This window comes from Myxine glutinosa, chromosome 6 (assembly GCF_964187855.1).
Source record: "Myxine glutinosa chromosome 6, kmMyxGlut1.1, whole genome shotgun sequence".
NCBI lineage: Eukaryota > Metazoa > Chordata > Myxini > Myxiniformes > Myxinidae > Myxine > Myxine glutinosa.
The window spans coordinates 132,285,968-132,311,731 of NC_136266.1; the positions used below are offsets into that span (position 1 = coordinate 132,285,968).

Here is a 25,764-nt window from a genome sequence, read left to right on the forward strand (position 1 = left end):
TTTTGTTTTCAGGTTGTCCTTCCGGCTGTCCTTCCGACCGTCCATCCGTGACAGGTTTTTTCGTTACCACGAGGTCAAATCCGTAATAGGTCTATAACTTGAGAATGGCTGAAGTGATCTAATTCAAACTTGGTACGGGTATCTACTATATAAGAGAGCTGTTGGTCTGTCTGTGTGTGTGTCTGTCTCTCTGTCTGTCTGTGTCACAATTTTTCTCAGAAATGGCGGAACGGATCTTCATCAAACTTTCAGAGGTTCATCAGGGAGTGCTGGAGAATGTTTAAGGCAAAAATAAAAAGAGAAATTGAAAAAAAAAGTTCGTTGTTTTGAAGTTTAAAAAACAAAATCGCTCAATAGTGCCGAAGCCTTTTTAAATTAATGACAGTTATATACAAGTACACATTTGCATAAATAAATACAAAACAATCACCAGACATTTGAATAAAAATAAATCAAACAATTCCGGAAGTGTAGGAAGTTGGGAGTACAGCTTCTTCTTCTTCCTGATCGGCATCACACTTAACTCAGAAACGTGATGAACGCCACATTCACCAGCATACAGTGCATTCAGAAAGTATTCAGACCCCTTCACTTTTTTCACATTTTGTTATGTTGCAGCCTTGTGCTGAAATCGTTTATATTCATTTTTTCCCTCATCAATCTGCACTCAATACCCCATAATGACAAAGAGAAAACAGGATTTTAGAAAGTTTTGCAAATTTATTAAAAATAAAAAACTGAAATATCACATTGACATAAGTATTCACATCCTTTGCTATGACACTTGAAATTTAGCTCAGGTGCCTCCCATTTCTCTTGATCATCTTTGAGATGTTTCTCCACCTTGATTGGAGTCCACCTGTGGTAAATTCAATTGATTGGACATGATTTGGAAAGGCACACACCTGTCTATATACGGTCTCACAGCTGACATGGCATATCAGAGCAAAAACCAAGCCATGAGGTTGAAGGAACTGCCTGCAGAGCTCAGAGACAGGATTGTGTCGAGGCAGAGATTTGGTGAAGCCTACAAAAAAATTTCTGCTGCATTGAAGGTTCCCAAGAGCACGGTGGCCTCCATAATTCTTAAATGGAAGAAGTTTGGAACAACCAGGACTCTTCCTAGAGCTGGCCTCCCGGCCAAACTGAGCAACCGGGGGAGAAGGGCCTTGGTAAGAGAGGTGACCAGCTGGTCACTCTGGCTGAGCTCCAGAGATCCTGTGTGGAGATGGGAGAAACTTCCAGAAGGACAACCATCACTGCAACACTCCACCGATCTGGGCTTTATGGCAGAGTGGCCAGACGGAAGCCAAACAGTTCAATCTTGGTTTCATCAGACCACAGAATCTTGTTTCTCACAGTCTGAGAGTCCTTTAGGTGCTTTTTTGCAAACTCCAAGCGGGCTTTCATGTGTCTTTCACTGAGGAGAGGCTTCTGTCTGGCCATGGTGCTATTCTCAAGTTTCGATCGGATTCATGCTATCCTCAAGTGCTTTTCATGATTCATGCTATTCTCAAGCTCCGACCCCTCCCCCCCCTCACCCACCTCCTCCACCGGCAACGCCATGTACTTCTGGTAGTGTACAATATTGTAAAGATCAAGTGATTCGATTTTGGGATCAAAGGTCAAACGTCAAATCTGTAATAAGTCTATAACTTGAGAACGGCTGAAGTGATATAATTCAACTTGGTACAGGTTTGTATAATAATGTAAAGATTAAGTGATTCGATTTTGGAGTCAAAGGTCAAAGGTCAAATCTGTAATAGGTCTATAACTTGAGAATAGCTAAAGGAATCTAATTCAAACTTGGTACAGATATGTATAATGATGTAAAGATTAAATAATTAGAATTTGGGGTCAAGAGGTTTGTAATAGGTCGATCACCCGAGAATGACTAAAGGGATATAATTCAAACTTGGTACAGATATGGATAATGATGTAAAGATTAACTGATTAGATTTCGGGGGTCCCGAGGTCAAAGGTCAGAGGTCATGTCAGGTAAAAATGTGCTAACTTGGGCTCTTCCAAGTTAGCATATTGTTACAGACGTGGCTTAGATGTTAGTTTACCGAGCGGTTTTGGTATGACCACGTCTGCACAAGTTACCGATTATACTCGACGTTGACGAAGCCGCGCCACGCTGGCTCAATAAGAAAAAGAAGACACCCGGCTGGGTTATAAAATGACGACACCAGGGATACGGTTCTCAAGACCTCCGGAGGAGATTATATTCGTTACGGAAAGGGTTAGATTACAGGGGCTAGAGGTACAACATAGAAAGACAAGCACTTAGACACAATCTTATATTATTCCCCAACAGACGACAGGCAAACGGGACAACGGCTGACTCACACGGGGGTTGATGGAAAGGACAGGCGGGTAGCGATGGCTCCAGGTGCACCTGTGCTCAAAGGTTAGAATCGACCCGGTCCGGTCCAGAGATGCGGGGAGGTCTCGTCGCAGCGCTCAGAGGTGACGTTCTTTCTCAGGCGGGTTCTCTTCCTCTCAGCGGTCGTAGGCAAGGCAACGTTCTTTCTCCAGCTGGGGGCGCATCTGACGTCACGTCCGCTACGTGGCCGCGTATATCCGGCGGGGAGTGACACGCCCTCGGCTCGTTAGCGCCGCCCCAGATGGAATCGGCACGTTGCTTCTCATTGGGTGCGTGCGGGGGGGTTTACCAGGCTCCGCCCTTGACGAGGAGCTGACAAGGAGCCCCTTCGTGGTAACCCCGTGGAGCGCGTGGTCAATGGCGCTAATCGAGCCGGTGTGAGGACGCATCCTCCCCCGCTCCGCCGCCATCTCCTCTGTTGTTGTTGTAATTGTTGGGGAAGAAGGTGGAAGGAGGTATGGGAAAGGTCCTAAACTCACTACTGATGCCATATAATCACATTCTGGTGCAACGAAGAGTCATAATTAATGGAGACGAGGCCTTAACTGACATAGACTAAGAATAACTAGGAAGATGTCCGAAAGTTGTCTACGTGTGGTGCGGTGGACCTGGGCACGACATTTAATGGGGGAATAAGGGGAAGGTCGGCTCTACTGATTGTTATTTACATGCAATGGGACTAGGGAATGGGGGATTGGGGAAAGTTGGGGAGTATTGGAGAAAATAGGGGAATATTTACAAGCGGATATGGAGGCCAAATTCCATATTCGCAACATTGCACCCTTCTCTACCCTCGGGGCGTCCCGACCCGATAAATTTTTACCTACTTTAGTGTGGCACGCAATGTAGTTCCCTCTACTATTAACTCTACCCTGAGTGCGACAGTTTTACAGATATTCACAAATGAGTAAATATGTCCCCCTGCGACGTTGCACCCTTCTCCTCACAGAAACACACCCACAGGATAACCGAATCCGGAAAGAATCCTCAAACTAAACATACAGCCGGTAGGGAGCATTATTTACACGATTACGCTGATATCTACACTACGATCCAGGACCTGTCTTTGGAGGAACACATGCAGATGTTATGCATAGAGAGAGCGCGCTTGCCAGCATCGATACACCAACCCACGAGTGCTCTGTGGCCGACGGCCTTTAATAACGTGCAGAGCACCCTTTCCGAGCATCAAAAGCACCACCCCACCACCAATCGGTGCAGTCACCATTGTTCATTGGAATAAAAATAAATTCGACAACCCCTAACCCTGCAGGTGTCTCTTGCTCTTCGTGTGGCCTTCAGTGGTGTTAATTAACAGTGGTTCACCTTTATGGCATAGGTGCCACGTTGACCCATAGGTCCATCCCCGGGTGGTGCTTGGCCGCAAACGAACTGCGGTCCATTGTGGGTGGCCACAAACATTGCGGTCCATATGGTGTATCGATCCCGGCAGCAAACAGCGAAAGTGCAGGCCCACAACTGCGCAGCCAGCACCTCTCTCCTCTCTCTCTACCCCAAAGCCAGATCCTCGGAGGTGGGAGACAAAAGAAGCAGACAAGTGAGTAAGGTGGTAAGGGCGCAAAAGTGCACGCAATGTAAGGTGATGCACACTGGGGGCACATGGGAACCAGGTGAGACAGGTACGTTCCTATCGTACGCCCCCCCCCCCCACCAGGTAACCTACATGGCCCCTCCCTTACCCCTTACTGTATCCACAAAACACAACACTACCCATAAACATCTACTTTACAAATCAACAAACATCCCTACTGTCTTCCCCGTTCCTCCCATAAACCAAATTCGTCTTCTCTCCCTCCTAACCAATCAAATTTGCCATTTTCAACTCTCATCAAAATTTGCCATCTCCAACTGCACATCAAAATTTGCCATTACCAATTCATCATCAGTCCCTCCTAGGGAGGGAGAGATGGAATCACCCCAATGTCTCATCCACGTCGTGATGCGTCTCACAATCCACACAGCAATTTCATCTCCTGCAACAAAACAAAGAAAACACAGGTGTGGAGTCATCATCATCACCACAGGTAAGTGGCTGCGTATGGTGCGACAGGTTCTTCAATCCTAACTATTTCCTAAATGACTTTAACAACTTTACACTACCCGGGGTCTTTCTCCGGCCAAACCATTGGCCCTCTTACACTATGGGTTCTAAAAACCAATTCCCATTGGCCAAACTGTGGTGCTTTTCAATTTGGGGTCTCACTCCCCCGATTCATCTCCCGGTGCCCTCGCACAATTTCTGGGCTGTGGCGTGTACCTCTCCCAGTGGGTCTACCCACCTGCACACCTCCACCACTGCAGTTGCCTCCGAGCTTACCTGCTCCTTGCCCTAACCTAACTACCTGGGGAAGGCCCTCTGGCACTCTCCCCACTCGGTGCCCTCTCTGGCACTGGGCTACCCGGGTCCGTCCTCCGGATCCTCGGGCCCCATCCACAACTCTACCGGCTCCCAGAGCCCACCTGCGGCCTCACCTGGCCGACATCCTCACAGTGGTGGAGTGCTCAACCAACTACACACACTAACAGGCTACACGCCCAGCCATTTCCACAACACTAATGCACCCATTCACAACACCATTCTGCAACCGCACCACAGATGCCAATATCCAACCACAATTTACCTGCACCCTCTACCTAACACTTACACTACCCGCCCCGGGTATCCGTGATGGGGGTCCACTCTTCCCCCATCCACACCTTCGCACCATGCACACCACTCCGTACCACTTACTCCAACTTTCTCCACACACCTGTACTTGCACACCTGTGCTCTCACACCTGGTGCCACCGGCACCCTTCTCTCCCCAAGCGCATTCGCGCTGATCCACACACTCACTACTCATACACTGCTCCACACACCTGTCCAATTGCACACCTGTGCAATCACACCTGTTCCATCCTCACACACACGGCATCATCTCAGCTAATTACTCCCTTCTGAAACTTGCGCTTCCCAGTCGTCCCTTTAAACTATTGCGCTCCCACGTCATTATCATCCACACTAATCTACCTGCGTCCCTACTACAGGTATCAGTCACTAACTAAACTTAACGTTACCTAATGTCAATCTCTTCTAGATCCCTACAATATAACCTAACCCACCCGGGCTAGTTTCCACTGCCATCAACCCCATAAGCTATTGCTCCTTTGCCCCCACCTGTGAGGGATGGTGGATTTGCCATCCCACCACATCGGGGGTCTCTCACTACCAATTTTGCACATCAAATTTCAACAAATTAAAAATTTGCCAATCACTGCCCATCATCTGCCAATCACTACTGCCAATCCCTTGCCAATCATCAAATTTTGTTTTTCTCTAATTTTGGGGCCAAAACACTAACCTCATCACCCAGTCTACTCACTAATACCTCTCGGTGCGCCAATCCCTGTCCAAAGCCCGGCTTCGTAAAGCCAAGCAATGGATGCTGGTTGTTTTGTGCCAGCGGCTGGATACATCCCGCATTCGGTGCAGGGAAGGAGGTTTACCCGGGCCGAGATCCCACGCACCATCTCGGCACGGAGCCATCCCATGGCTCGATCTCGGCCTGCCGGAATGCCTCACCAAAAAGTGGTCGCCATGACGACTCTTTCTATCGGGCTGCCCGCTCCGCCTAGTGGAGCACGGACGCGGCCGTTCAAAGCGAGGCCCAGCACGCACCGAGGGCCCGATTCGGCTATAAGTCGTTCTAAACTCTACCCCGTCTAACGTCGATGCTTCACCTGGACGCTTACACCCCGCAGCCCGTTCCTTGCTCACACATCCAGCCGTGCCCATGCTCCTCGTACCTTTCCTTACACATCCAGGTACACCCATTCCACTCACAGCCTTGGTCACACACCTGACCACCGAACACTTTGGCACACATTCGTTGCTCGCACACCTCACCAATACACCGCTTCGCGCCCCCTCCTCGGTCACCTCCTCTGTGACAATCACAGGTGTGCCCTCATTCGCACACCCAACCATGTGCCTCACCACCAACTCCAGCGTGCATTCCCACTCACGCTCTACCATTCCAGGTGTGCATCCTTCCATCCCAGGTGTACATCCTCGCTCACCTGTCACAACCAGCTCACTCTCCTTGTCACTCTCACTACTCTCACCTCCATTCTTGACAGCGCACTCACCCTTACTCTTGACAGCGCACTCTTTCCTCATGCACCTGTCCGTCACACACCTTTCTCGCGCACACTCTCCGGTCACACCCTCTAACACTCACCACACCGCGCTTCCACGTGCTCCCTCGCACACGCGCTACGACCGACTCACTCTCGCCAGCACACTCACTCCTTGGCACGCACTTTTTCCTCACACACCCCAGAGTCGGACTTTCTCGCACACCTCCTCTTTCGCACACCAGACCTGTCACACACCTCACCAACGGCCTTTCACGAACACCCGGGTCTATCTCGACCCCCAAGCTTCTTAAATCCCCTGGCGCATCATACGCACGACCATATTGGTCACCACTTACACCGGGTCCTCTTCCTCTTCGCTTCTCCTCCATCACCTGCGAATCCCTCATCCGGTTAATGAGCACATCATCACGATCCGAACACAGACTTTGGACCAATTCTTTTACTTCCTCCTTTATCTCTTTCTTATCCTCTCTCCGTCGCTTCTTAATTTCGCTCACCCCTTCTTCCACTTCTTCTAATTTTTGCTTCATCTCCTTCATCTCTTCGTGCGCCCCTTTAAGTTCTTCCTCTAACTCCACTTTATTTTTTTCTATGTGCTCCCGCACCTCCCGCTCTTTAACCTCCATTACCTCTACCACCTTGTCCATTTTCCTCGTCAGGTCCTCATGTACCGTCTGGCACTCTTTTTTAATTACCCCTACGTCCTTTTTCATCTCCTTCTGTGTCGATTTTAAACCCTCTATTACCGCTGTGTTCTTCTTTACCTGGTCCCCCAACTCCTTTTGTCCCACTGTCAGTTGTTCTACTCCCAGCGTCAACTCCTCTATACCACCTTGCAATTTTACAGTCCCCTTTCTCACCTCTTTCTCCATGCGCTCCTTACAGTGCCTCACCTCCTCGCGCACTCCTCCGACCTCCTCACTCACTCCTCTTCTGATCTCCTCTCCCATCACTTGCATCTCCTGCCCAGATGCCACCCTCATCTGCTCCATTTCCTCCCTGTGAGCATCCAGTTTGGTTTCTACCCCCATTCTGACCCCCTCTATCTGCTGCTCCATTTGTTTAACTTCCCTTTCCGCTTGGTCCCTCATGTCCCTCAATTTGCCTTCCATACTGTTTTCTAACCCCTCTAACCCATTTTTCACTCCCTCTATCTGATTCTCCTGGGCAGCCATTCTATTTTCTACCCCCTCTAACCCCTTTTGCATCCCTTCCATTTGATTCTCTTGAGCGGCCATTCTGTTTTCTACCCCCGTTAACCCATGTTTCACTTCTTTTATCCCGTTGTCTAACCCCTCAAAATTATTGTCTAACTTCTCACTGGTACCCCTCGCTTCGTCCCTCATTACCCCCATTTGCTCACTCTGAGCATCCATCCGGTTCCCCAACCGCTCACCCAATCGCTCAATTTGGCTCCCCATACTCATCTGTACAGCTGCCTGTAGCTGCGCAATGAGGGCCTGTATGTCAATCGGCTGCATGTTAAAGCCCGTTGATACAGCGGGCTCGGCTACCGCGCGCTCTTGCGAGGCGCCATTTTGCATGCCTGCTACCCTCGCTGTTTCGCTCTCCTCATGTCCCTCATGTCCCTCAATTTGGTCCTGGACCGACCCTGCTTCACTCTCCCCTACCGGACCCCAGCCGTCTTGATCCGCCATGGCGCGACTTTCAAAATTCGAGTTTCGTAACACAAATTCGAAATTTCGCCGTTATAATTTCGTCGAGCGCAGTAACCGCGGGACCGCGCTCCGGATCGATTTGGTCGAGCGCCGTACGCGCTCCGGCTCGATTTTCCCTCCCAAAATTTGGGCCTAACTAATTTAGTCCCGGGTCCGAATCTCACTCCTCGACACCAATTGTTACAGACGTGGCTTAGATGTTAGTTTACCGAGCGGTTTTGGTATGACCACGTCTGCACAAGTTACCGATTATACTCGACGTTGACGAAGCCGTGCCACGCTGGCTCAATAAGAAAAAGAAGACACCCGGCTGGGTTATAAAATGACGACACCAGGGATACGGTTCTCAAGACCTCCGGAGGAGATTATATTCGTTACGGAAAGGGTTAGATTACAGGGGCTAGAGGTACAACATAGAAAGACAAGCACTTAGACACAATCTTATATTATTCCCCAACAGACGACAGGCAAACGGGACAACGGCTGACTCACACGGGGGTTGATGGAAAGGACAGGCGGGTAGCGATGGCTCCAGGTGCACCTGTGCTCAAAGGTTAGAATCGACCCGGTCCGGTCCAGAGATGCGGGGAGGTCTCGTCGCAGCGCTCAGAGGTGACGTTCTTTCTCAGGCGGGTTTTCTTCCTCTCAGCGGTCGTAGGCAAGGCAACGTTCTTTCTCCAGCTGGGGGCGCATCTGACGTCACGTCCGCTACGTGGCCGCGTATATCCGGCGGGGAGTGACACGCCCTCGGCTCGTTAGCGCCGCCCCAGATGGAATCGGCACGTTGCTTCTCATTGGGTGCGTGCGGGGGGGTTTACCAGGCTCCGCCCTTGACGAGGAGCTGACAAGGAGCCCCTTCGTGGTAACCCCGTGGAGCGCGTGGTCAATGGCGCTAATCGAGCCGGTGTGAGGACGCATCCTCCCCCGCTCCGCCGCCATCTCCTCTGTTGTTGTTGTAATTGTTGGGGAAGAAGATGGAAGGAGGTATGGGAAAGGTCCTAAACTCACTACTGATGCCATATAATCACATTCTGGTGCAACGAAGAGTCATAATTAATGGAGACGAGGCCTTAACTGACATAGACTAAGAATAACTAGGAAGATGTCCGAAAGTTGTCTACGTGTGGTGCGGTGGACCTGGGCACGACATTTAATGGGGGAATAAGGGGAAGGTCGGCTCTACTGATTGTTATTTACATGCAATGGGACTAGGGAATGGGGGATTGGGGAAAGTTGGGGAGTATTGGAGAAAATAGGGGAATATTTACAAGCGGATATGGAGGCCAAATTCCATATTCGCAACAATATTTTCTAATCAGTTAATCAGCTAACTTGGGCACAGCAGAATTGATTTAAATCAAACAAACTTTCAACATAGGATCACCTATTTTATTTTTTAAACAAAGTTATATGATGATTGGATGGAAAATGTAATTGGCACTCCACAAAAAAAAAAAATCAGTTTTCTGCAAGCTTGGGCTGCAGGGTGTTTCAAAAGGATCAGGAATAAAGGTAAAAATTCCCCAGGCACTGCATGTCAGTCACTGCACGTGGGATGCTGGCGCAGTGTAGGTCTTGCTGATTCTATTGCCACTCGGATTTGGCAGAACTCCATGGTTCACGCTTTGGAAAGACTTAGATTTCACCATTCTCTTCAACTGAATGTCTTGTCCTGGAACTGTGAATTATGAATCCAATCGGAATTATGAATCCAGAATTATGAATCCGGTCGGAATTATGAATCCGGTCGGAATTATGAATCCGGTCGGAATTATGAATCCGGTCGGAATTATGAATCCAATCGGAATTATGAATCCAGAATTATGAATCCGGTCGGAATTATGAATCCGGTCGGAATTATGAATCCAATCGGAATTATGAATCCAGAATTATGAATCCGGTCGGAATTATGAATCGGGTCGGAATTATGAATCCAGAATTATGAATCCGGTCGGAATTATGAATCCGGTCGGAATTATGAATCCAATCGGAATTACGAATCCAGAATTATGAATCCGGTCGGAATTATGAATCCGGTCGGAATTATGAATCCGGTCGGAATTATGAATCCAGAATTATGAATCCGGTCGGAATTATGAATCCAATCGGAATTATGAATCCGGTCGGAATTATGAAGCCAGAATTATGAATCCGGTCGGAATTATGAATCCGGTCGGAATTATGAATCCGGTCGGGATTATGAATCCGGTCGGAATTATGAATCCAATCGGAATTATGAATCCAGAATTATGCATCCGGTCGGAATTATGAATCCAGAATTATGAATCCGGTCGGAATTATGAATCCAGAATTATGAATCCGGTTGGAATTATGAATCCAGTCGGAATTATGAATCCAATCGGAATTATGAATCCAGAATTATGAATCCGGTCGGAATTATGAATCCAGAATTATGAATCCGGTCGGAATTATGAATCCAGAATTATGAAATTATGAAACCCCATTATGAATAATAAGACTGTGTGAAATCTTCCATCTTACCAAGTCATTCCATTGATGAAGGGTAAGATGGAAGAGCTGTGAAGTTCCGTGTGGGATTCTTCAGTTTAAATCTCCATTTAAAATGAATGAAATGAAACATTTTGAAAATTTTGAATTATTCTCACTCAAATTTGAACATCTCTGTCATGCATATTATCAAGTTGTTACCTCCGACACCAAAGGTGGATGGAGGTTATGTCTTCACCCCTGTCTGTATGTCTGTTTGTTTGTTACTTGCGAAAATCGAAGATTTTTCAATTATGTTGGTTGGTCTTGTGCGATATTCTGTCTGTTTGTGTATGTCAGTCGCCTACAGGTCACAATTTTCAACCGATCTTCCCCAAATGGTAGAGTTGGTCATAAGCAAGAAGCCTATTGTTTTGGGGGTCGAAAGGTCAAAATGATTCGGACAAAACTTGGTGGACCTGGTTGGGTGTCAGAAAAGGACGAATCGATTCGTTTTTGATTCGGATCTGAATATTGATTCGGATACGATTTTTTTTTTTTTTAATGATTCTTCACCATTGGGAGATAGGGCCAAAAATGATATATAGCAGTATATCTCAAAAGGTTGTGGACGGATTTGGACGAAACTTGGTGGACCGGTTGTGTGTGTGACATGGAAGAATGGATTCATTTTTGGTGAAGATCTGTATCTAGATAGAAGAATTTAAGTGATTCTTCACCATTGAGAGATAAGGCCAAAAACAATATATAGCAGGATGTCTCAAAAGGTTATGGACGAGTTCTGACATGGATGGGTTGTGACAAAACTAGGTCCAAAGGTGACAAGGTCAGGTGACAAGAACAAGCTCATTAGATTTTGGTTCAGGTCTGGATCCAGATACGACTTATCAGTGGGATACAAAACCTAAACTGCTCACCTGGCGGAGGTATGCTCTCTACGAAGTGCCGTTCTAGTTTAATGTGTGTTTATATAAGAAGAAAATGATTTGTAACATCGGATACCACCGGGGGGCGCTATATGATACACTTTTACACAGAGGGCATTGGGGTCTTCCCCCGACCCTGAACCACCTCCCCCAGATATGCTACCCCAACAGAAACCATACGTGGGGAAACTTTGGTTGAATTTGGTTCAGTAGTTTTTTAGTTTTTGAAGCATTTATAAACAAATAAAAAAACGATACAATTCATTTGTTCAGCATAGATTGGGCAGATAAATAAATTATGAAAGCACTCGAGATCCAATATTTAAAAAACTAATTTCATACAGGAAATAAAATCTAATCAAAATGGCCACGAGCGCACAATAATTAAAGGCAGACGAGGTCTTTGAAAGGATACCGGGACCAGTGATCCACCATTATAAGGTCCTCAGCCCACTTGGAGAGTGTAGAACATGTGACTGAGTAGTTTTATGACATGATGTCGGGTTGAGCATATCTTATGCAAGTGCTTATAGAAATTCCCAATTGAGCAGGAAGTTGCCACTTAGTCTGCACACTACCAATTGCAAAGGGAAAGGAAAAGTGTGTTTCATTTATTTATTTCGCTACCCATTTTCATGTCCGTCTATCTTTAGTCCCGGGATTCTCCTTATTTGCCGTCCTGTGCCTTCTTATAATAAACTGTTATTCCGTAAAAACATGCTTTGAGTGGTGACCATTTTCCCCTGTGTGGGTCGGTATTCTTCTTCTTCGCCGTGGTACAGTGTGCACTCAATGGTGCAGATAGTAACTACTGTACCTATCTCCGCATCAACACTACGTTCCGTGTAATCATAATCAATTATTTTGTTTTGGGTTATTTAACCGAAAATAAATAAATAACAAAATAATTAAATAACAAAATTAACCATGGCCCCCAAGAGGAAAACTGTTGCTCGTGGTGAAGCAAATGCAAAAAGTCAAGGAAAGTGACGTCTTTGACACACAAAGTGGAGGTTTTGGATAAGCTCAATGGCCGAGCCGAGAGTGAGCGGCTATGGGCAGACATTATGGTTTTAACGAGTCGAGTGTCAGCAAAGTAAAGAAATGTGCAGAAAACACGAGGGGTATTGAATGTTCTGGTTTTGCACCGTGAGCTGGTATACTGCTAACCTAGCACTAAAGACTGAGAAGAACAATCATTTAATATGAATCAGCATATCTACAGTGCCTTCAGAAACTATTCACACCCCTTGACTTTTTTCACATTTTGTTGTGTTCCAGCCTGAATTTAAAATTGATTCAATTGAGATGGTTTGTCACTGATCTCGTGATCTACACATAATACCACATAATGGCAGTAAAGTGGAAATTATTTTTAGAAATTTTAAAAAACCTATTAGAAATGAAATACAGACATCTAATTTACACAAGTATTCAGCCCCCTAAGTCAATACTTCATAGAAGCCCCTTTGGCAGCGATTACAACTTCAACTCTTCTTAGGTATGTCTATCAGCTTTGCACATCTGGATTTGGGGAGTTTCTCCCTTTCTTCTTTGCATATTTGCTCAAGCTCTGTCAAGTCGGATAGGGAGCATCGGCGAACAGCAATCTCCAAGTCTTTCCATAGATTTTCACTGGGATTCAAATTTGGGCTTCGGCTGGGCCATTCAAGGAGTTTCATGTTCTTGTTTTGAATCCATTCCAGTGTTGCTTTGACTGTATGCTTTGGGGCATTGGCCTGTTGCAATGTAAATCTTCGCCACAGTTCAAGGCCTTTTGCACTCTGAAGTAGGTTCTCCTCAAGGATTTGCCTGTATTTGGCTTCATTCATTGTTCCCACTATCCCCTCAAGTCTCCCAGTCCCTGTCGCAGAAAAGCATCCTCATAGCTGTGTTACGTGCTCCTCCCCAAACCCCGGTCACGGTGTACCTCCGAGCCCCGAGAGGAGTCACGGCAGAAAGATGTGTTATTCTGTGTCAAAGATCAATGGTGAAATCACACCAATTGTTACCAACAAACAAATATTGTATTAAGGTCACACAAGAATAACAACACAAAAATAATAGTAATCAATTGTACAACCAATATATATTTCCTATGATGGTACCATCAGGTTCGTACAATACAACTCACTGTGCTCCAAGTGAGCGAAAAGAAGAACATTCCCAATGTCTCTATTCCCGGCTTCAAGCCAAAGTTGGTTCCGGCTTCAAGCCAAAGTCGATCCACTCCAGTGATCGTCCGTACGATGTCGTATCGAGACCAGAATCCGGTTGGGTTGGCAGTTACACTGCCAAAGATGGGCGAAGGTGTCCTCGAGAAGCGACGGGGAAATCACACCTTCAGGTATGGACGTTTGACGGCTCTCAATCGGCGAACCGCAGATTTCCCACTCAAAATCCACGTTACACACGCACCAAATTAACATCTGGATGCGGTGAGAATGGTTGAAGTGAAGTGAAAAACCTTGAGCAATGCGCAAAGCGCGCGAGTCAAAATGGCCGACGGCCCGTTCTCGAGGCGTAACGGCCGTACGATGATTCTCCTCGGAATCAACAGCAAAACCTGACACGCAGGTTGATCTGTCACAGCGATAACAACTCTGTCGCGGGAATCCCTTTCCTGGGAAACCCAAAGTTCACCAGTGACCTCCGTTCGCCAACATTCGCTCAGGACCTTGAAGCAGCTAGGCTTCTTGTCCGACTCACTCGCTCCGCCTTCTCTTCCTCCTCTTCCTCTTCGTCGTTGTCCGGTTCCGGTTTCATTTAAAACATTAACTTTTTTACCTTTGAAAATAGTAATCTCTATTTCCCTCAAACGACAACAATAATAGTACATGGAATCAAAAATGTTTATAGTGGAAGAAAACCACAACGGAAGTGACGAATCCGTAACACTTCCCCCCCTCAAGAAAGAAAGTTTGCACTATGTGCAAACTTTCTTTGCAGGCAAAAACTCTTTTAACAAACAAAAGTAAAACTCACACCCAAATGGTCAATTCACGTGAACAACCATAATTAATATTCCCTAAAATAAAGCAACAAAACTTCCAAACAACCTACAGAAATTTCCAAAGTTGGTTCACTCTGGACAAAGCATCAGCAACGACATTGTCCCTGCCCTTTACATGCTCAATTTCCAAGTTGAACTCCTGCAAAGCCAAACTCCATCTCATCAACATCTGGTTTTTATTTTTCATTTTTTGAATGAAGGTTAAGGGGTTGTGATCAAAAATCCAAAGCAAAGCAAATCTATAGCACTTTTTGAAGGAGGCCGAGCTGAGAGCCAGGTTTCATGGTGGTTGGGTGGTGAGGCCTGGAAGTATTCACTGCATGGATGCATTTAGGAACATGGAGGTCACGGGTTAATCCGTGTAGGAATCTTGGCTGGGCTGCTCCTGAGCACTCAGTGCTTCCAACTCTTCTCTTGATCATAAAAATCATAATCACAGTTGTAGAGTCGGGTGCTGTAGTCACGTGAGTAGCGGTCCATATCTCGGCTACCACCGTAATAGTCATCCCGTCGAGAGTTGCCAAAACTGTGCTGCTGCTGCTGGGAGCCTCCGTAGTAATCACGACTACAGCCGCCACCAAAACTACTACTCCCACCCCGGGAGCCATAACCACCCCTGAAACTACCTCCACGTTTTCCTCCTCTGTAACCCCCTGGACGCCCATGGCCTGCCTTCTCTACTGTTATGGTCCGACCATCCAAATCCTTGCCATTCAAATCCTTTTCTGTAGCTTTGGCGTCCTTTGTGTTTTCAAACGTGACAAAGCCAAACCCTCTCGACTTTTGCGTCTCCCTGTCTTTTATCAACAGCACTTCCAAGAGTGGTCCATATTTGCCAAAGATAGAGTCCAGAACACATCTTCACTTGTGTCAAAGTTCAGTCCACCGACAAAGAGCTTGCCAACATTGCCTCCATCCATGACTTGTGTGTGCTGACACTTAGTTTCAGGGCACTCGACAAGAAGTGCCTGCGCAAAGCGTGATGTCAGTACCTTCTCCTTCTCTTCAGAGCGCTTCCTACCCATACCACGAGTCGCGGCACAGGATGGAAAGATACCCAGAATCTCCTGCTCTAAATGTGCCGTGCTATTTTCCATACTAGGCTTTTCAACCAACATCGGATTACCAGAAACTTGACCACCGGCCAAATCATTCCCGATAACAAGAGATTCCCTCTGCAGGAAGAGTGGCTTGTAAACCTACGGTGACCGGTCCTGACACCAAATCAGACTTCAAATGGATGACATGAAGAGGAGCTTTAACATAGCCACCAACCCCCTGTAAAAGAACACTAACACCAGTTGCCGTCTTCTCGGACAATGGCAAAATGCCCTCAAGCATCAAATATTGATGTGCTCCTGTGTCGCTCAATACCCTAACAGGTCTCTGGTTAATCAAGTCCCCGTCCAGCGACACAAACCCCTCTGAAATAAAAGGTTTGTAACCCTCTTGAATAAGGTCATTCTGTGATGCCGTAACTTTGGCATGGGAACCTTCACAAGGCACTGTCCTCCAAGGACCATTTCTCGCATTTGCCAATGCATTCGGAGTTGCACAAGCCTGACTCCGCTCCTGATTTTTCCTTTTCAGGGCATAACATTGGGACATCAAATGCCCAGGTTTCTTGCAAAAAGCGCAAGTAGGCCCGGAGGAAAATCTCGTGGTCTGCCTCTGGCCCCCCGGAAGATAAGTCTGTCTTGGAACTGTAGTCTTCTGATCCCTAAAAGTCACGGTATCAAATATGTCCCCATAGTCATCTCTAGGCCGCCCCCATGAATATTTGTTCTCCGCACCTGATTTACCATAACTCCCCTGGCTAACTCAAAGCGGGAAGTTAGGTTTGTGGAACCCCATTCTGTGTGTCAAGGCATAGTCATCTGCCACGGTTGCTGCCTCATACAACTCTGGTACTTTCTTTTCATCCAGATGTACTTTAATGTCCACGTGGACACACTGTTTGAATTCCTCCACCAAGATCAATTGTCGCAACAGGTTGAAGTCTTTCCCAATCTCCTTCGAGTCACACCACCTATCAAACATGGTTTCCTTCATTCTAGCAAACTCCACATGGGTCTCACTCTCCCTCTTCCTGGCATTCCGGAATTTTTGCCGGTAAGCTTCAGGGACCATAGGCTTTGAGAATGGTTTTCTTCACTATCTCATAATCTGCACATTGGTCAATCGGTAAAGCCGAATAGATATCTTGAGCTTTACCCACCAGAAAACTTTACACTAACATAGTCCAGGACCCCACAGGCCATTTTAGCATTTGAGCCGCTTTCTCAAAGTGTAAAAAAAACTTGGCTACCTCCTTTTCATTGAAGGGTGGAACCAGCCTCACATGCCTACCAACATCCCAAGTGTTCTGACTAGTTGTCGAACTAGCCGGCATGGATACTACTTCTCTCCGTTCTCCCAGTAATTCCAGCTCCTTGAGTTTAAGTTCCTTCTGATACTCCATGTCCCGTTACTTTAACTCCCTTTCAGCTCTCCTTTCCTCTGCTCTTTCCTCTGCTCTTCTTTCTTCTTCAGCTCTCCTTTCCTCTGCTCTTCTTTCTTCTTCAGCTCTCCTTTCCTCTGCTCTTCTCTCCTCGAGTTCTCGTTCCTGTTCTGCTCTTCTTTCCTCGAGTTCCTTTTCAGCTCTCCTTTCCTCTGCTCTTCTTTCCTCGAGTTCCTTTTCAGCACTCCTTTCCTCTGCTTTTAACCTTTCCTGGCTCTGCAAATTTGGGAATATTTGAAAAATTCCAAATTTGGGAATTTTGGGAATGTTAGGGAGTTCTATCCCGGACGAGATTTGGGAATTTTGTCAGCAAAGACGAGCCCCCAATTTCTGTTACGTTCTCCTCCCCAAACCCCAGTCACGTTGTACCTCCGAGCCCCGAGAGGAGTCACGGCAGAAAGATATGTTATTCTGTGTCAAAGATCAATGGTGAACCCACACCAATTGTTACCAACAAACAAATATTGTATTAAAGGTCACACAAGAATAACAACACAAAAATAATAGTAATCAATTGTACAACCAATATATATTTACTATGATGGTACCATCAGGTTCGTACAATATAACTCACTGTACTCCAAGTGAGTGAAAAGAAGAACATTCCCAATGTCTCTATTCCCGGCTTCAAGCCAAAGCTGATTCTGGCTTCAAGCCAAAGTCGATCCACTCCAGTGATCGTCCGTACGATGTCGTATCGAGACCAGAATCCCATTGGGTTGGCAGTTACACTGCTAAAGATGGGTGAAGGTGTCCTCGAGAAGCGATGGGGAAATCACACCTTCAGGTATGGACGTTTGACGGCTCTCAATCGGCGAACCGCAGATTTCCCACTCAAAAGCCACGTTACACACACACTCCAAATTAACGTCTGGATGCGGTGAGAATGGTTGAAGCGAAGTGAAAAACCTTGAGCGATGCGCAAAGCGCATGAGTCAAAATGGCCGACGGCCCGTTCTTGAGGCGTAACAGCACTTCGATGATTCTCCTCGGAATCAACCGCAAAACCTGACACGCAGGTTGATCTGTCACAGCAATAACAACTCTGTCGCAGGAGTCCCTTTCCTGGGAAACCCAAAGTTCACCAGTGACCTCCGTTCGCCAACGTTCGCTCAGGACCTTGAAGCAGCTCGGCTTCTTGTCCGACTCACTCGCTCCGCCTTCTCTTCCTCCTCTTCCTCTTCGTCCGGTTCCGGTTTCATTTAAAACATTAACTTTTTTACCTTTTGAAAATAGTAATCTCTATTTCCCTCAAACGACAACAATAATAGTACATGGAATCAAAAATGTTTACAGTGGATGAAAACCACAACAACGGAAGTGACGAATCCGTAACAGCTGCCACCATCGTACCTCACGGTACAGATAGTTTTAGATGAGTGATGAGCTGTGCTTTCTTTCTACCAGACATAGTGCTTTGCATTCAGGCCAAAGAGTTAAATTTTCATCTTATGCAGACCACAGGATATTTTGCCTCGTGTTCTCAGAGGCTTTCACGTGCCTTTTTTGCCCACTCCAGGCGTGCTGTCATGGGCCTTTTTCTCAGGAGTTGCTTCTGTCTGGCCACTCTCCCATAAAGCCTACATTTGTGAAGTCCTAGAGAGACTGTTGTCCTTCCGGCAGATTCTCCCATCTCAGCCAAGGAACTCTGTAGTTCTGTCAGAGTGGTCATTGGGTTCTTATTCACCTCCCTGACCAAGGTGATTCTTGCCCGGTTGCTCAGTTTGGTTGGACGGCCAGCTCCAGGAAGAGTCTGGGTAGTTCCATGTTCTTTCTATTTCCTAATGATGGAGCTCACTGTGCTCTTGGGAAGTTTCAACACTCTAGAAATTGTTTTATACCCTTCCCCAGATCTATGCCTCTTCACAATTCTATCTCTGAGTTCTATGGACAGGTCCTTGGATTTCATGGTAGAATTTCTGCTCTTGCATGCACCGTCAACTGTGGGGCATTATATAGAAAGGTGTGTTTCTTTCTAAATCATGTACAATCTATTGAATTGGCAACACGTGGACTCCAATGAAGTTGTAGAGCCATCTCAAGGATGATCAAAGGAAATTGGATGCACCTGAGCTCAATTTGGAATGTCATAGCAAAGGGGTTGAATACTATTTGACTTGACACATTTCAGCTTTTCATTTTTAATTATTTTGTTAAAACATTCCAAAAAAATCTTCCACTTTGACATTATGAATATTATGCATAGATCAGTGACAAAAAATGTCAATTTAATGCATTTTAAATTCAGGCTGTAACACAACAAAATGTGAAAAAGTCAAGGGATGTGAATACTTCCTGAAGGAACTACAAAAACTATTTTACGAGAAGACTACAATTGATGAGTTTCTGACGTTCTCATGTATCAGCCTGTTCACAGATTTCTTTTTGGAAGGAAAGTAACCACTGTTGACAATATTCAATCTGTGGACTGTATATATTGGTAAATTGTTTGTAAAATATTGTGAGACGAAGAGCTGTGATCCAGAAGTTGGTGATTTACTGCTGCAAAAGTTACAACTTGAAATTGGTACATTTTGACTGTAGTTATACATCTATTACTGAAATATTCAATGGAATATGGAATAACAGAGACCCAACAATGTTTCATTCTTATTCTTGTGGTTTAATCCAATGTCACTTGTTACATAAAATACATTTGTATTTAAAGTCGTGGAAAACAACGTTTTTGGCATGGAAAACTTGAAATTTTGTCTTCCACGACTGTGCGAAGCATGGAGGGGCAAATGAGTGATGGGATATCTGTGTGCATCTGTACTCCCATAATGTTTTGGGGAACTTGGCCATATTCTTACTGATAATGAGACGTGATGTAGAAATCAAGAGAAAAACTTGCATGTTCCGATTGGTTTACAACGATATTAAGGGAGTTTTGAGCAATATAAATATTAGTAAAACAACTCGTTTTGGGATTGCAAGGTATATGGTCAATGAGGGGCAGAAACCAAGACCATTTCAAAAGCTATGTCTAAACGCCTGCAAGCTACGTATGTCTAAATGTTGGATTATGGATGCTAATAAGCCAGTTGGAAGGAAAGAAAATTTAAAGAGCAAGTATTTACAATGGCAGGTGGAGCAATAAATGTTATATGCACGCTATAGGAAAGGGGCTGCTGAAATATTTTGTTTAAACCTACAAAAAACAGACTGGTAACATTGATGTTTGTATATAGTAGTTCAAATGAACTCACACAGGCAATGACATACAAAAGCAAAAGGATAACAATGAAATTAAGAAACAAAAGGAGAATTCATTTTGGTATATGGTACTTTAATACAAGCTCAAAAGCCTGCCATACTATCCTAACCCTTTACATATCGACTACCCACCCATGCTCCATAAAGTAGTAGGTAATTACAAATGACATTCATACTTTTTCTGGTCCGATAGGAATGATTATAATGCCCTGTTCCCAAAGCTTCCATGCTTTTCCCAGAATTTCACTCTGTGAGGATGTGGCAGACATAATGATAGCTATCTGGCGGTAACCGAGGTTTTTACGGCTTCCCGCAGTTTCGACAAAATGTTCCTTCTCTAGAATGGTGAGTCCTTGGCTGAGATTTGGCGGTCCTCCTGCAAGGATAGCAGAACATATGTGAGAATAAACATGAAATAAATTCAATATCAAAACCTCTTCTTTCATAATATTGTTATGTTTGTGGGGGTAGGTGATGAAATACCATTGTGGAGATAGAACTGTGTAGTGTAGCATGGACTGCGTGCGAGTAGGAAGTCAATCTCGATGTATTTAAAACGTAGAAAAACTGTGAGCTTAAGATCGTTTACATGTCTTCACATGGTGGGGGGGGGGGGGGAGGAGGGGGCAGAGCTTGTGTTAACTAGGTAGGGTTAAGATTAGTTTCCCCGGTATGCGATTGCCTCCTGTGGTTTTTCCCTACATTTTTATAACAAGGCCAGCCATAAAAAAACCCTCGTTACGTCTTTAAACAACAACGAACATAACAGCCATCAGAAACCCGAACATTTCCGAGCAGACAAAACCCAGCCTCCAAGGAATCTTAATCGACAAGTAAGCCCACCCACCCGAACACGATGGGAAAAAGGCCCCACCCAGTAGAGGCGGAGAATCGGTGGGCGGTCAAGCGGGCCATGAGACCTCGCCCCCGAAGTGCATGATTGGTCGGGGTGATGTCAGGGTGACATCAGGGCTGGAAGGTTTGAGGAGGAGAAGAGGAAGAATCAGGGCAGGTCTCTCTCTCAGTCTGGCTTTCGGCTGGCACGGTCACTTTTTCTCATGTGCACTCGTGCAGAGAACTGTTCGCAGCTCAGAGACCTTTGCAACGCTGGAGCAAGGGGTGTTGTTTGACGCTGGTGTTTGTAGGGGGAGCTGGAGCCGCGTCATGTTTTGGAGGGAGACAAGAGTGAAAGAGGACCGGCCGCACTAACCTCCTCACGTTTGTGGTGACGTGGAGAGGAACTTCACACCATCTTGTGCGTTTCCCGTGTGAGCGGATTCAGACCACCTTGTGCTGCCGACTACACTCAGCGATCTCGTTGGAGCAAAGCTAAGTGCCGGCCGGCTTGAAAACATTTTATTTTCATTCTTTCCCCTTGTCTGTTTTCGTGTCTGAGTGGAGACGTCTCAAATTAGGATTTAGTTTACCTCACCTTTCATTTTCATGCTGAGCATTCATTTCATTAAATTTGTTTTTGTGCATTTCATTTGTTGTGTTGTTTATTTGTTCTTTGTGTTTCGGATAAGCCCCGTGAGCTCCGTGCAGGTAAGCACCTTGCCCATTCAGTCCAACGCATGCCATAAAAAGTACCGCCAAGATTTTGCCGTTTGCCTCGGCAATTAAGGACCGTCCAACTAACCGTCCAAGGCTGGTATTCATCGGCCACAGACCTGACAATTGTCAGGTCATGGGCCACTTGTCCTCCTGACAATTGTCAGGTCCATGATCAATAAACACCAGCCTTGAACGGATAGCCGGTCGGTCCTTAATTCCCGAGGTGTGTAGCCGAAACTGGCGGTGGGTCCGTCGTGCGCAGGTGAAGGAACAAAGCACTTACCTGCACGGAGCTCACAGGATTTTATCCGAAACCAACAGAATAAATAAACAACACAACAAATGAAATGCACAATAATGAATTAAATTAAATTAATGCTTGGAATGAAAATGAAAGGTGAGGTAAACTAAATCCTAATTTGAGACGTCTGCACTCAGACATGAAAACAGACAAGGAGAAAGATATTGAAAATAAAATGTTCTAAAGTCAGCCTGCACTCGGCTTTGCTCTAACAAGATGGCCGAATGACATCGGCAGCACAAGGCGGCCTGAAGCCGCTCGCGTGGGAAACGCACAAGATGGCGTGAAGTTCCTCTCCGCGTCGCCACGAACGTGAGGGGGTTCGTGCGGCCAGTCCTCTTTCGCTCTTGTCTCCCTCCAAAACGTGACGTGGTTCCTAATCCCCTGAAAAATACCACCGTCAAACAACACCCTTGGCTCCAATGTTGCAAAGGTTCTCTGAGCTCCGAACAGTTCTCTTCATGAGTGCACATGAGACAAAATGACCGCCCCAGCCGAAAGCCAGACCGAGAGAGAGACTGCATTATTCTTCTTTCTCCGAGCTCTCGAACCTTCTCGCTCTGACATCACACTGCCCAATCATGCACTTTGGGGGTGGGGCCTCATGGCCCTCTTGACTGCCCACTCATTCTCTGCCTTTATTGGGCGGGGCCTTTTTCCTTTCATGTTCATGTGGGTGGGCTTACTTGTCGAACCGCTCTGCTCAGGTTCTGTCGGCATACATGTTGGTTACTATTGTTGTCGTTGTTGTTGTTGTTGGTGTAATGAGGGTTTTAATGGCCGGCCTTGTTATATAAACGTAGGGAAAAACCAGAGGAGGCAATCACATACTGGGGAAACTAATCTTAACCCCTATCTTGATAACACAAGCTCCACCGACCATGTGAAGACACATAAACAATCTTAAGCTCAAAGTTTTTCTACGTAAATACATCGAGATTGGCTTCCTACTCGCACGCGGTCCATGTTACCCTACACAGTTCTATCTCCACTATGGTATTTCATCACCTATCCCCACAAACGTAACAATATCAAACAATTCAAACTGAAAAATTTATTGCTGCACAATAAATAAATAAAATCACCTCCGGGTTTCATTTTGTCGACAGCTACCAGAACATCAGCCTTTGTGTAGTATCTTTGCAAAAGAAACTCTGTTCGGGAATGTCCACCATATTGTGTCATTCCCACGTGCACTTGATCCTTCCCAATTTTCAAGGTCTCTATGATCTTCCGAGCGCCGTTGCGGAGATCATCAAAACTGCCTCTCGCAGAAGATGAACCATCCAACAAGAAGACGACATCGGCGAAGCGAAGACCCTGTTGCGCTGTCATACAGGAAATAATTTTGTATTCTTCAACATAACTTGTGTACACTTGGAACTTCCTTTGGAGATCAAAAGGATATTGACAAAAGGCTAAATGTAGTGGTCAACCAATGGAATTCCACAAGCATCAGGTGAATGTTGGCCGAATAAAGCTAAACACAGACTTTTTTTTAATGGAAATGGCCCCAAACAAGGCATAAAGCCACTCTAGGTAAGGAGCTAAATGAAGATTAGAAAAAAATAGGGATGAAGCAAAAATAAATAAATAAAGAAAAATAACAAGAAAATATCCAAGGCACAGGAAGTAGCAGAAATCAGGTTCCTCTTGAAGTTGAGTAGATCGTGGGATAATGGGAAGCACGTTGCAGGTAGTGAATTCCAAAGCGAGACAGCATGAGGGATAAAACTATCTGCATATCCTTTCGTTCTGCACTTTGGATTGGCTATAGTGTATGGGCGTGCAGAGATGGCAAACCGAGTCTTGCTTCCAAACATTCGTATAGGAGGAACCAAGTTAGAATGTTCAACAGAACATTTACTATGAAAATATCTGTATAACAAACCAAGAGTGGCAATTGACCTATGGTGAGAGAGTGTTTGAAGAGTTGAACCCATCTCCACACCAACCATGTTGACTATGCGTTTCTGGAGCCTATCAAGTAAAGATAAGTGGCAGGCCGGTACTCCGGCCCAAATGTGGCAACAGTAGTCCATGAGGGGACATATAGTTGTTTTATACAGGTACAAAACAGCCTCAGGAGGTACCTCTGTGCTCGATAAAGACAACCAACTCGTTTGGAGACATTCTTAGCAATACCAGAAATGTACTTATCCCAACGAAGGTTAGTTAGAGGAGATGTCCAGACCAAGAAGCCGAAGCTCCGATGATCCTGGTAAGGGTGAAGACCCCATGTGCAAAGAATATTATCAGAAAGATCATTAGTGGGGCGGCTTAGCCCAAATATTCAAAAGAATTGTGCATTTTGTGATACAAGCACCAAATTTGGCACAAATGTACATTAATATGTTGCGAACATTTTCAGATATTGGGCCACTTGAAATTCCGTAATTTTTTTTTTCAAATTTCGTAATTTCAAATTTTTCGGGTGACACCGTCACAATTTCGATCTTCGAGGCCGGCCGATAGGCAAAGTGTGACCGGAAGGGACGAGGTTCTCCTGACCACGTGGCCCTCGATCTGGGAAGCGAGAGGCGTTCCATTAGTGGACGCGCCCCTCACGCCCGACTTTTGGGCGGCCCCGGCAGGCCGTTTGTTTTGACGTTCCGTGACAGGCCCCGCACCCCCACCTCCGGGCCGACCGGAAGCTTGTGCTGAGTACATCATACCTGAACAACTCAGTGAGGCAGAACACAGCAGTGCACACCAGGGTGACCCCTTCAGTGCATAAACCAATTAACCTGTCCACTGCAGGGCATATAGAAATGAAGTTATTTTCTGCATATAATAATAATATAAGTTCAGTTCTATATAACAATTTCTGTTATCACCACTACCACTACAACTACCACTACTACAAGCTTTGTCTGGAATTTTGTGGACTAACAGACAAACAGACATACAGACAAGCTGGGATCAAAACATTACCTCCTTCCACCATTGAGTGTAGAGGTAAACATCATGGAAATTATATCATGCCCTAGATTTAATTCATGCTTACCCGTGTATTTGCTTCACTGGTTCACAAGGTCTTTTGCATACATGTAATTCAGACTCTCGTCTTCATTGCTGACCACACAATGTTCGCAACATATTAATGTACATTTGTGCCAAATTTGGTGCTTGTATCACAAAATGCACAATTCTTTTGAATATTTGGGCTAAGCCGCCCCACTATATCGGCCGGCCTCGAAGACCGAAATTGTGACGGTGTCACCCGAAAAATTTGAAATTACGAAATTTGAAAAAATTTGAAAAAAAAAATTACGGAATTTCAAGTGGCCCAATATCTGAAAATGTTCGCAACATATTAATGTACATTTGTGCCAAATTTGGTGCTTGTATCACAAAATGCACAACAGGTTTGCTATGCTGCTACACTACATTGATATAAACAAGGAACAATGTGGGACCAAGGACAGAACTCTGTGGAACACCAGAATTGATGGAGCAAGAAGGAGAAGATTGACCCTCAAGTACCACCTTCATCTTGCGATTTGTAAGGAAAGCTGAGATGATTGAATGCATCACTCCAGATACACCATATGAC

The 25,764-nt window shown here is 45.6% G+C and overlaps 1 protein-coding gene across 1 annotated transcript in view; it reads right to left on the reverse strand.

Moving 5' to 3' along the window:
- LOC137429452 (uncharacterized) overlaps positions 1-25,764 on the reverse strand; it is a 397,376-nt gene that overhangs the window by 243,125 nt on the left and 128,487 nt on the right. Inside the window, 2 exon segments of the mRNA XM_078781072.1 lie at positions 20,601-20,729; positions 23,294-23,536. Of these exon segments, the coding sequence (XP_078637198.1) occupies positions 20,601-20,729; positions 23,294-23,536 (372 nt within the window).